Here is a 12,714-nt window from a genome sequence, read left to right as displayed (position 1 = left end):
AAGTTCGACTATAACACTGACTTTTTTGTTGTTTCCCAACAGCGACAAAAATTAAGCAACAATCACAACGTCCATCCATCCTTGGTTTTGCAGGCATAAAAAAACCTCCATTCAGGACAGCTGTATAAGCACATTACGACTGATGTCAAAAAAACAAGATTCAGACAGGTGAAAAAAATTGATTTATTAAACAGCAGTCTGAACGTTCGTCTAACGCCAGGCTTCCAGACTTCTTGTGGTGTTCACCTCGCTCGGCTTTGCGTATTAATTAGGATTTGCTGCATTGGTACTTTCCAGAAATTCTTGCCACGGAATGGGACCTGTTTTTGTCGTTAACAACGATTCTTCTCGCTGTTTTTAGAAGCATAGGCACTGTGGAATGATTTTGCACTTCTCTTGCTAAAGGTATCATTGCTAGATTACAAGAATATTCAGACATGTTTTTACGTCTATATTCCTTCCATAGCGCGATAATGGGGCGACTGTAGCATAATGTGTACGCACAAACGATCGGAGGTACGAATCCGCCTTAAGCCCAACCAAGCCTTTCATTCCTTCGAGATCGATAAATTGGTGCCAGACCTTTTTGAGGGGATAAAAGCACCGAGCTGATACATCGGCTTGCCGCAAATCACTGTATAGACCAGATACTTGTCCATAAACTTCAAACGATTCTGAACTGAAGTGAACATAGTAGCGCATTCCAAAAGTACTGATTAATCCCAAACACTTTATCCTTTATCTACCGTTATAACATCGAGGCTTTTCGAGCCTTCTTCACGTGTGTACATCTAATTCCTAAAGAAATCATCCTAAACATGATGAGAGTAACGCATAGAAAAGTGGACATACGCAGAAGTACATTTGAGTGATATGACACTCGAGCATCCCACCCCCTCCCCCCTCCCCCCCCCTATTTTGCTACATTCTAGCGCTGACATAACTTCGATGTCATCGAACTCGTCTCACTGCTTTTTAACACCCACACCCTCATCTGACGTCATAACACCCATTAACATAATTTCTGATGCCAGCGCATCTATCTGACGGTGCATGACATGCTTCGCTCCCTTCTGTCTCCAACAAGCTTGTATTGCCGCCGTCGCACCCATCCCACCTCATCCTACCGCTTTCTGGCGCAGGCACACCAATCTGGCGCCGTTGATTCTGTCCCTACCCATCTCCCTATCCCATCTCCCCTCCCACCGAGGCACATACCCGAACCCGTGGGCCACTTCGACATCGTGCAACCCGCCTCACTGCTTTCTGATTCCACCGCGCTCATCTGACGTCGTAGGACCCGTCCTACCTTTGTCTCCAACAAGGACCCGTCCTACCGCTGTCTCCTGTCTACCCCGGCACTCTAGTGTGCGGTGCCGGCGCATCCAGCTGACGCGTGGGACTCGTCCTACTGCCTTTTGACGGTCAGCACGTTTAACTCTAGCCGTACACCCTTTCTGCCCTATCTTTCTACTCTTTCGTGCTCACGCACCAATGAGGGGTCGTGTGATCCACCAAGCAAAGAAAAGTACTCTGTGTACAAATGCCAAAACCGACGAAAACATTCAAAAGAAATGTAGCAATGATCTAATGTAATGCAAAAGTTGAACGTATAACAAACTTTTACTTTGCATTCTTTTTTGTCCTCTTCAAGTCGAGCTCTTGACCATCACCACATGTTTCGTTTGGAACGAAATTCAGAGAAGTAATTGTTATTTTTCAGTACGTTACACCAGTAGAATTTGCGAAAAGAAGTCGTCACAACAGATTGTGGCTAGGAAGGAATCATGAATCACAATTTCTTAGCTTTCTGCATCCCGAATGTAAGAGGTATTTTGCCCTTAAAGAACTTCAAAATAAAATGTTTTGAAAGAGGGTGCGATACTCTGCGAATTACGAATGCATCAAACAGAAAACTTCACCCTGCCTGTGCAATTGAAATCACTTTTACTGCTCTGTTAAAGTGAGTGTGAAGATCCTCATAAAGGTTTATATACTTTTCTTAATATTCACTAAAAAATAAGCTCCCATAACAAGTGTTTCATATATTTTTGCTGACTTTTTGACAGTGATTGAATGGTAGAATATAAGCCTAAAAGCCTGGTAGCCTTGGTTTGGTTCACGGATTCGCCTATTGGAGGTGTGAGGTGCCCAGCGAACCATGGCTGGGCCGCGATAACCAGCTATGGAATATCGTTCGCTGTATAAGTGGGCGGGGTCAGTGTTGAAATTTTGAAGTTTGTAGATCGAAGTGAATTTAACATAATTCGAAAGAGCGTCTCTTTACGAGAACAACTAGCTATTCTGGGTAGGAAAAAATTTCATAGAGGCTACAAAAATCTCATTCATTTGAAAACAGCCAAAATTTTCTCGAATTTAATCATTTGGAAATTTTGACCTGCTGTCATTCAATGTATGAGCTTAAACCACATCTTTTAAAGGAGGGTCAGTCTTAAGAAAGTACCGAATCGTGGGAGTTAAGCGTTCGTTGTAAGCCTTTAACAGCTGTTCAAAAATAGAAACAATTAATGAAGAAGAGCAAAGTTGTAACGTTTGACGATGAAGAAACTGGACGCCTTCAAGGCTAGAAACTTACAATTTCAACTATTATCGAGAAAAAAAATATTCACTTGAAAATTTCCGAACAGATTTTCAACAGCTACGAATGAAAAAAATGAACACTTGTCGATTTCCAAAGAGAATGAAAATTTCGAACCAACATATGGCGTGAAGTAAATGCTCGAAATAACCTGCTGATTACGAATATAATAGACTTTTCGTCTAATTCTGAGAAATTTGCGCACGTACTATGAAAAACTCTTCTTTCCATGTAACCGCTGGATGTGCCAATGGCAGGGTTGCGGAGGTGTGAAAATAATTTGCGAAGGTTGGGGAAGCATTGCTTGTTTTTAGGCCACACATTTGTCAAAATTATATTCTTGATGTAAATTTGAAGCAGCTCATTTGCTTTCGAATGATGTTTTTAAGATTTAATTTTGCCCACTCCCAAAAATTCCGACAGCTTCCAACGGATTAATCCGTCGAACGACGACGGATTTTGGGTCAGAAGTAACAGGCGGTGTTGTAGGTACAAGGCGATGGAACTTCTTAAAGGCATCACCCCACGAATCTGGGTGGTACGAATTTCAGGTGGAGTATCTGTATACGAGGTCGTAGGTTATGGAGACCGGGGTAGTTCCGCTCATCTTTTCCTGAATCACTACAAGCAGCCGGCCCTTGAAGAACGACGTCACCATTATTCACCTCAAACATATTTCGCCATATTTATGGCGAACGTCGGATGTGCTGAACAGAGCGCGACGCGTCTATTGCAATCTCTTTTATTTGACTTGTGCACCCTTGACGCCGACTATAAACGTCCTTTCAGAGTGAATTATTCTAAAACTTGTAGTGACAATTTCGAAAACGGTCTAGATTCGGGTTAATTATTAATATTAATATTAATGCTGGTTCAGCATGAGGTCTAGTTTTGAAAACGCTCCAAAGATGCCAGACTTAATTTCGAAATATGAAGAAACATCTTAGGTATTTTTGTTTGTGAAGAACGGAGTCTGGATACGTATCTTTCAGAAATGAGCAAGAAAAACTTTAAGAATTGGAAAACATACAATCATAAATAAAGAATAGTGGAATCCTATAAAAACCAGAACACATATATGTCAGTCCAAAAATCATGTCAAAAATAAGGCATCCTGAAAAATATGGTTTAAAAAAAACTTCCCGTTCTTCACTTGAAAAAGAAAAAAACTTGATGAGAATAATTTTTGCATCTTCACAAAATAAGTTCATCCTATTTCTGCACCTGCGATTACCATACTGTCTTTCTGTATTCGATGATACCGGCGCGAAAGGATACGATAGACCAGAAATAGATTAAAAAAGAATAGAATACTCCCTTCAACAGCATAAAAGTACGAAGATGTCTGGAAGAAAAGAATTCTCTTTGAGAAAAAAACTTATATTACGCAATAAAATCGGTGCCGAATATGTTCAATCGGCCTAGCGCCATGTGCTTCCTCCTAGTACAGGGCAAGAGGAGGCTGGAGTGCGCGTCAAGTAGCGAAACAGTCTCTGTTACGGTAGCGGTTACGGTAACGTTTTCTAGACTGAACATATTTGACGCCTGTATGAAATAGAAAAATTACCAAGCACCTGGTCATAACTTGCGATAGAATAATTTGTGAACAACATGCCTGAAAAAAGACGTATAGTTAGAGGAAGAAGATGTGAAAAAGCTCCAGAACGGAAGAAGGTAGCATGCGTTTCTCTTCTTCAGCTTTCTTCTACTCGAATTACCGAATTACGGTACGAAAAAACTTTTGATGAATGTGCTAACGAGAAAAAGGAAATAAATCTAATCATATTTTGAATATCCAGAAGAGAATCTATTTTCGCAGTAGTCACGTGATTCACAATAATGTTGATATGGAGATAAAATGGACCCGGGTGTAGAAGTCTGATTACTACGTGCTCGCGATTGTTCTTTCTTTAAAAAAACTCTCAAGAAAAAGTAGTATGAGCAATAAATAGTTTATATGTTATTAATAGAATACCAGAAAAAAGTGTTTTCAAAGTTTCCATTCCGTAAGCGCTGATTTGGCAGCTTAACATCCTTTATTTAGTAGGCGTTTTTCGCCATTTCGTCGTATGTTGTTTACGTTATCGTATTATGTAACGTGTAACCATTATTTACGAAGGCTAAAATAGCCTGCTACCAATAGCATATTGGTCATATATCTTAATTAGGTAAAAATGAATAATAAGCTTCTACGAGAACCATTGCAACAAATAAATCTTTAAACTTAGAAACTTCAAAGGAAGTTTCGGGAGAGCCCATAGACAACAAATTTTAAGTAATTTCTTATAAGATGAGTAATTTATTTTAGTAATTTCTTGCAAGATAATTTAGCTAAGGTAAATCCTAATGTGAGAAGACTCTCTGTACAGTGAGATCAGTTGACACCGGAAAACGAATGCTGTACTAAAAATGAAATTTCTTCAATTTAAATTCTAGTCTACAAGCCATATGATCTTAGATAGTAATGGTAAAGTAATTAATAATGAGTGTTAGTGCAGCTTCGAGTAGATTGCGCAGAACTACGTCATCCAAACAACAAAACATCTACTACAACAACAAGGATTTATACTCCTATTTGTATGTACTAGTATTAGATAGATAGATACACTATATAAAATAGTTACACATATTTTATATAAGTTTATGCATTATTCAATAGTTTTGAAAAGATCATTTTTAACGTGCATCTATGAACATTTACGAATGTGCATAGCGCTGTACTTATATGCTATTAGTATAATATATTGTACACTTACTGAATACTTAAAAAAAATTGTACACTTACATTACGTTACAAAGATATTTAGCTGCAATAGTGACGAGCGGATACTAGAAATCTATTGTACGCTTCAGACTGTAGCACTTTACACTCTCTACTTCTAAAGGATCCAAATACACAGATTACACAATAGATTATTTTTAAAAAGCTAGTTTCTGTTAATGTTCCCATTAAAAAAAATCAAAATAAATAGCAGTAAACTATGACTGGAAAATATTCAATATTGTTGTTACTGCACGGATAGAAATCTCCCATTGCCGATTAATGAATGTTACCGAGGTTCTCAGAGAGTTCGATAATTGCCTATAGCTGAATTGCGAGCGGAGGTTCCCACGCGGAGCTGTCAGGAATGTTTGCGTTCCTTTTTATGAATAGGACAAAAGTATGATCTTGACAAAATGATAACAAAATCAGCACATATTACATAAATGGAGGGTGTAGCGCAGTCGGTGAGAGGTTCCGCTGTCTGCACGATCGATCATAGGTTCGAATTTACTCTAGTAGATAACCAAGCCTTTCATCCCTCCGGGATCGATAAATTGGTAGCAGATTTGTCAAACAATTCTGAATTGAAGTGAACGTTGAGCCGCATCCCGAGCGGATTGATTAAGATTTGTCCTTCATTACACAAACTCACATGTATTTTGTTTGGTGTTCTACACCACTAACAAGCCAATGTTAATTATATAACAATTATAATATGGTTATTAATACATCCGAAGAGCAATTGGAGGAAGGGCGTGAGAAGAAAAGGTAAACGAAATATTAATTATAGCATTCAGTCAAAACGAAACAATGTTTCAGAGGAAACTAGTGTTTTCATTAACAGAAAGAAGGATGCAATGAATAATTCACGGACCCTATAGTTGGTAGGACAGGCGATTGATGCATACACGATCAGTGATACATAGATGATACGTCCTTAGCGCATGCATGAAGTAGGTCTTAAAAAATTACAGAACAACATAATAAGCAGATGATCAGATTTTTCCGTAGTTGAATAAGCCCGCGACTTTTTTTGAGCTAAGCTTGCTCTCACCAAGATATGGCTTAATTCACTTAGTCGGCAGACTTGTATTTTCTCCTGACCCGATTTCCCGCATCTTCGGTCAGATATGTCATACTTGAATATAGCTCTACCCACCTTTTTCCAGCAAAAGCTTCAAAAGAATTGATCTATTCACTGTCACTCAACATCCTACGAATTTTTGCGTCATTACTACTCTTAAGCTTAAGCCTAAGCCTCACTCTGAAGGTTTTCTGAGGCCACTTTTGATGGCAGTCCAAGATGTTGATACCTTTCATCGTGTCATACTCTAAGCCAAAATTTAGCTAAGTAGATGTGTAAAAAGAACCATAGGCGGTTCTGGTCACGTCACAGAGCCATAGATCATGGGGGAGGAGAGGGGAGGGGAGGGAGGTGCGAATGGCGAATGCTTAGTCTCAAAGCATAGCTTCGTGGGCGATAACAGTTAACCACTAACATTTGGTTAAATAGATAAACGCGAAAAAGGCTTCAGCCCATCTCTGCTGTATATCACTCTTGTAGCTGCAGTTGTTCTTTAAAATACAGCTCAGGAATTCAGATTGGAGGCCTCGAGGAGACCCACCTCCGCTTTCACTTGTCATGACAAAGAATCCGAAGGCTGCAGTTAGTTTCCATGCAAGGTTGACAATATATAGGAGCTCCATAGTACATTCCGGAAGTGTGACAATATCGTACGAGTTCTCGAGAATGGTGAAGAGGCACACTAAAAGCTCTAAGGCAACGTTGGCAAAACACTGATCAACTGTCCTCCGCAGCGAAGATGAACATGAAGGGTGCTGTCGACGCCCTTGTCTTACTCCACATAGCACTATAAACGAGGTTTTATATCCCACTGGTGTTCGAACCACAGCAATTGTCTGTTGCTTCATATCATAAATTAGACGAACGAACTTTCCTTGTACTTCAATAGCGCGGATAGCGTTAGGAGACGGTTCCGCTTCTACTTCCAGAAAGGCTAATTGCATTGGCTTCCACTGTCGCTGCCAGATTTCGATCATTCTACTAACGATGGATGAATCGGCCAGGACGAATGCTTGTCGCGCGTTGTTTCTTCGCGATGTTTAGTAGCTCGATTAATGATAATCCGCTCCATAACCTTGTGCTTCACTGGTTATTTCGACTCATATCATTGCTTCTGCGCTAATTCCATCTTGGGTATTTTCCTAGCACACCGGATTATTGTCAATTTCCAAGCTCACATTAGCGCTCTGCACTTGTGCACCACTCGGTCTACGGTTTCCTGTTTACGGCATGTGTTTTCAGCGGGACGTTAAACCACTCTCTCCAGATTGGCAGAGTTGTCTCACCAATAGTGACTTCATTTTCAGTATTGAGAACTGATGATCATCTTTTCAGTTTCCCCTTACACTTTTTCAGTAAAGCATAAGCAGGTTCTTGTCCTCCCATGACTTTTCAAACTCCCTCGCTCTTGATGTTTACTCGCGGTCTTGTTTCAGTTGACGACCCAACTTCCTTCTCAAGGTTTTTTTCTGGGTGACATTGCCAAAATTTAGAATAAAAATTCGATTTAGAATAAAAAGTAGTCGGTTTCTCCTTCAGAACACTGGAACTTTATCTTGGAGCTCAAAAGAATTGCACGTAGGCTAGGACCGAACACCTCTAGATTTTTGAACTCCCGAGTGTGGAATGTTCCTCGATTGGATGTAGTTGAGCTGCAGTTTGAGAGTTTTCGTCCTTTTTCCTAGTACACCGGATTGTTCGTCAAGTCTCATCTTCGCATTGGCGTCGATTTCGGTAACAAACACCTCTTGGCTCGATATTCTAGAAACCGGCGCAATGAGTTCATCATAAAGGATGTCCTTATTGTTGCCTTCAGCTGTTTCCATACGTGCATGATACCTGTGGTCCAGAATTTACGTTCTCTGCGACCCCAAAGTCATTCAAGGGCCCATCTAGATGATGTTCCGCGATATCCCTCCACCAGGTTCTTCTGGTACTTCCAAACAGTTATCTCTCAGCCTCCTGTCTTTTTTTTTTATCAGCATCGCCGCTATAGACGTCTCCGATACTGTCGACGGTCAGGTCGCTGATGCCTGTTTCTTGTAGCGCAGCAAACGAAATACAGAAATGTCGCAGAATTTCAAACAGAGCTGATATTTTTAGTTCACATCATGGTGCTTGGTAGTTCAACGTGACGAAACAAAAGCTGTTTTTGCCGTACTTTCCATGCTCCATTCAGCCAGTTGACTTTTCGGGATGTGGAGTTTGGCGATGTACTTCACGACAGCAACTTTTGCAATGTATGGAAATTTTGCGATAAATTCATTGAAATAACAGGATTTATAGGCGAAGAGACTGGTGGGTGCCAAGCGAAAACAATTAGCGACCAAATGGACTTAGGTTCATTCGTAGGAAACTTCAGTAAATTAATTTCATAGAATATGTGGCGCTCGTAAACACTCTTATACTATTACACTTAGTTACTTCAAGTGACGACTCCGCAGTGACTTACAAAGAAGAAAAACATTATTCCGTAGGACATAACAAGCAAAAAAAGATGATTCCACAGCAAACTACAAGAAGGAAGATAGTGTTATACTGCACTACAAAAAACCACAAGAGGGGACCAGAAATGGAGCTTTACTGAACGAATATCCTCGCATTCACATTGCAGTAATAGTCCTGCTGCTGCAATCTTCGCTGAAAATTACTAACACGACGACGGCGATCGTGAGACGATTAAACTTATTGACTAGTAACATAGTAAAAAACTTTTGAAATTCACCGCGCCATTCTCTGTTGAGAGTGTGTATCTCACGGGATTCCGGAGATGGTATAGAGAACAAGGTAAGTATTGGAGAGACACAGATTCTATCCATCCTAACCTAGTGTCTGAAGATAACTTTGAAATATATTCGCGCTCCCTCAAATATTTTTTCAAGTTACGAACTTTTAAAAGTATTTTAAGAATATCAATAATTAGGCAGTACGCTAACCCAAATAGGTCAGATACTCAGACGGATCGTCGAATCTTTGACGACGACACTCCGTACCGTCACGCTGAACTGCCAGACATTCTCCGTCTTAGGCATTTGGGTCATTCGGTTTCGATAAGCAGTTCATGCGACGTGACAGGTCTTGCAAAATATGGAACAGTGACGAATGGATGGATTTGTGCACGAGCTCCTGCTCTAAATCAAGGAGGTTTCAGCAGAGCTGTGCTCAAGGACGTCACGCCCCGGGAAGGAATAGGACAACAGCGTCAGGCAATAAAATCAAATCAGTGCAGTGATTAACTCAAATAAGTCAGCCATTGACTGGCTATTGAAATAAGGATAACACGTAACAGGTTAGTGTTCGGCTGAATAGTTCTGTCACCAGATTTCAAAGAACAGAGATTCAGAGATTTTATCATGTCCTAAAGATGTCACTCTGGAATTCTTCACTTGAAGGGAACCATTAGTGCTCAGAGTTACAAACTATGAGTTGTAATCCCTTATTTGCATGTTCGTTCATTCATTCAATCATTTGTTTTCTTGAATACACTAAAATGTGTCCCTCCAATTAAGGAAAGGAACTAAATGCATAACCAACTGATTTTCCTTTTATGGTTCGTTGAAGAAGAGTTAGGGTTACTTAAAACATTTGTGTAATTTGTTGCTAGTCAATGTTCCTAGTAGTGAGAAATCCGAAATGGCGAGAAACAAGATCCTTTTCCCCCGTTCCGAAAAATTATTACACTCTACTACCTCTGTCACGGTTTCAACGGCCAGCTTGATCCAGAACTCTTTTGTTGCTCGAATCGCTCATTCTAAAAAATCATGTACCCCCGTTTCATATCGAACAACCAGAACGCATCTTCATTGGAAATTTTGAAGCAGATTTTTTCGGTGAACCAAGTTGAAATCTGAGGTGAACGAATTGTTTAACTGCTTATTCCAATTCTTTTCGTTCAACCCTTATAAGCCTCAGAAATGGTCAACAGAAATATAATATAAATAGTAGCCAAAGAAAAAAAAATGTAAATTTAGCCATTTGGTGTGTGAAGTCATCCTTGATCATGATAGACAGCGCTAGTCCAAAGCAAAGAAAAAAATTGAAACAGAAGGAATAAAATCCGCGCTGGAACTTCAGAATTCTTAAAGATGCTAATCAAAATTGCACAATCATATTTATCCGCACAGGTAGCAAAGCTTCCTTCGACAATTTACCACATGTAATCCTCATTTGAAAAAGAACTCATTCCTATTGTGTATATGGAAGAAAATTCACTGAATGAAAGCTTAACAGGTTGAGAGGAATAGAGCGCGATCATGAGACCAAATCAAATAAACACATTTAGCGTGATTCCGAGTATTAGTTTCGTGCAACGTGTCTCATTAACACATTTGATATTAGCGGTACTATTCCGTATGAATAGGATGGAGTTTCAATATCTTAGCGAACAGATTGGATACTCTTTTAAAGGAGCAATCAGTTCAGATATCAGCCGCATACATACACTACGTTTCGTCCAAGAAGCATGTGATATTACCAGGATACTCGATACGGACAAAAACCACAAAAAAATAAGAATTTTCATTGCCGTTGCTTCGGTAGAAGAAAATCGGGAAAATAAGAAGGAGACTGTTGTTTGTTTTCAAGGAGATGTCGGTATGGGGACTTGGGCAATTGTTCCGAAGTTTCTAGAGCGGAGCCATATTTTTTATTATAACATTAATATGATTCTTGAAATGCTTCAACGGAAGACGATGCGATACGACCACACCTGGTTAGTTTTCCAACATCTCTTCCCTTAACATTCGTTTTCTTTTTTTCTTCCCTCACTTGAATTTTGGCACTGAACCCGGAAAATATTGAAGTTAGAGGAAGGGATCAGCCACTGGCCAAGGCCTTATGTGACGTCGTTCTCACTAAATATCACGAAGGTGGTAGACAGTAAAGAGAGGATTACGGTAACTATACAATGACTTATGCTGCAAATGTCTATGAAAAACACTCATGAACACATGTTAAGTGCGAATACAAACTATCGCTTAGATAAAGACGCAGCTGCAACACCATGATCTAATATATATATATATATATATATATATATATATATATATATATATATATATATATAGTGACGCACATGGGCAGAAATCAGTTAGTTGGTGCCTCGCGCTCAGTCAAAGTTCCTTTGTCTCCGTCATCTTCGTCCATATACATTTGTGCATTATTTGCAGTATATCTCTATTCATATACATCGTGCATCATTTTATATTATGTCGTCACCTAATCAGTTCTTCGTTGTTGTAACATTCACCTCTTAAATCACATAGCCTTAGCCATGAGTCGTGTCTTATATTCGTAGCAATTGTTTGAAATAAAGTTTAATTACCCAAGTTTGAGATACCGCGTGGCAAACAAACATTCTACGTTGGACTACGGCACACTAAATATTCAAAGTCACGCATCACATATCTCTTAGCAATCCAGAGAAAAACTGTGCGGAATAGCTTTGTGCGATCCTGCCTCCCAACGATGCAACTTATTACGCGCAATTGAGCGACAATAATTCGCGAAGCGTCTGCCACTATGCAACAGGGCAGGTTCAGTTGCTCATTCTGCTTGTATTCGTAAAATTTCGTGCGTCGAACGACGACGGAAATGCAAGTTTTCTATCGCGTAACATGTTGCATCGTAGGGAGTATCGGAGCTGTCGTGGTTATTTCTCACACATTTCCTCTGCACTACTAAATGAAATTGAACGTGAATACGCGGTCGTGAACTACACCACTACTGTCATATATTCATGGAAAGATTTCGACGCCGTCCACTCCGTGGTACGCTGGCTTTTAGAATATAATATATTATATAATATTAGAAAGATCAAACTTCAGATATGCTAACGAAGAAAGAGTAAGAAATGAAACATAAAATGTATTACGAATGAAAAGGATTATATACAATCGGTCGATCGATTCCTTTATGTTGTTGCATTAATCAGAGTCTCTAGTGGATAAAAGAGTCAGAATCCTTGAAGTGAAACAAGGATTTCATCCCCTCCATCCACGACATTACATGTTGCCAACTATTTCATTCATGATAGCAATCAATAATTCAGAATTATTTTTTATTCTTTTTTACCATATAGAAGAAAAAACGAAAGAAAAACCAGTACAACAAGAAATTAGAATTCTAAAATCTAAAACTTAAAATCTAATATGAGCAGCACCACGCCAGTCTTTCTGTAGTTTCGAAGGTGTTACTTTTTTTGGGAAAGGATTTAGCATTATGTGAAAGGTTGATTCATCGAGCTGACTTGATTAATTTGACACAGAG

The 12,714-nt window shown here is 39.5% G+C and overlaps 2 protein-coding genes across 3 annotated transcripts in view; both read right to left on the bottom strand.

Annotated features, from left to right (window-relative positions):
* RB195_025595 (uncharacterized protein) overlaps positions 1–7,424 on the bottom strand; it is a gene marked incomplete at both ends in the record, with an annotated part of 31,854 nt that extends 24,430 nt beyond the window's left edge. The window contains 2 exons of one of the 2 annotated variants that reach the window (XM_064213811.1): positions 22–120; positions 6,989–7,424. In XM_064213811.1, the coding sequence (XP_064069692.1) occupies positions 22–120; positions 6,989–7,424 (535 nt within the window). Of the gene's footprint in view, positions 1–21; positions 121–6,857 lie in introns of those variants that run through there. The other variant, XM_064213812.1, reaches the window with a different exon arrangement.
* Positions 7,425–8,030: 606 nt separating this feature from the next.
* Positions 8,031–8,273, bottom strand: RB195_025594 (uncharacterized protein; the record flags this gene model as incomplete). Its single annotated transcript, XM_064213810.1, has 1 exon — positions 8,031–8,273. One exon carries the CDS (start codon positions 8,271–8,273, stop codon positions 8,031–8,033), a length of 243 nt encoding a protein of 80 aa, XP_064069691.1.
* Positions 8,274–12,714: the final 4,441 nt, after the last annotated feature.

The sequence above is a fragment of the Necator americanus genome, chromosome X (assembly GCF_031761385.1).
Source record: "Necator americanus strain Aroian chromosome X, whole genome shotgun sequence".
In the NCBI taxonomy this organism is placed as follows: Eukaryota; Metazoa; Nematoda; class Chromadorea; order Rhabditida; family Ancylostomatidae; genus Necator; species Necator americanus.
The sequence above is the reverse complement of the archived record's forward strand: the minus strand, read 5'-3'. Positions and strand labels throughout refer to the sequence as shown.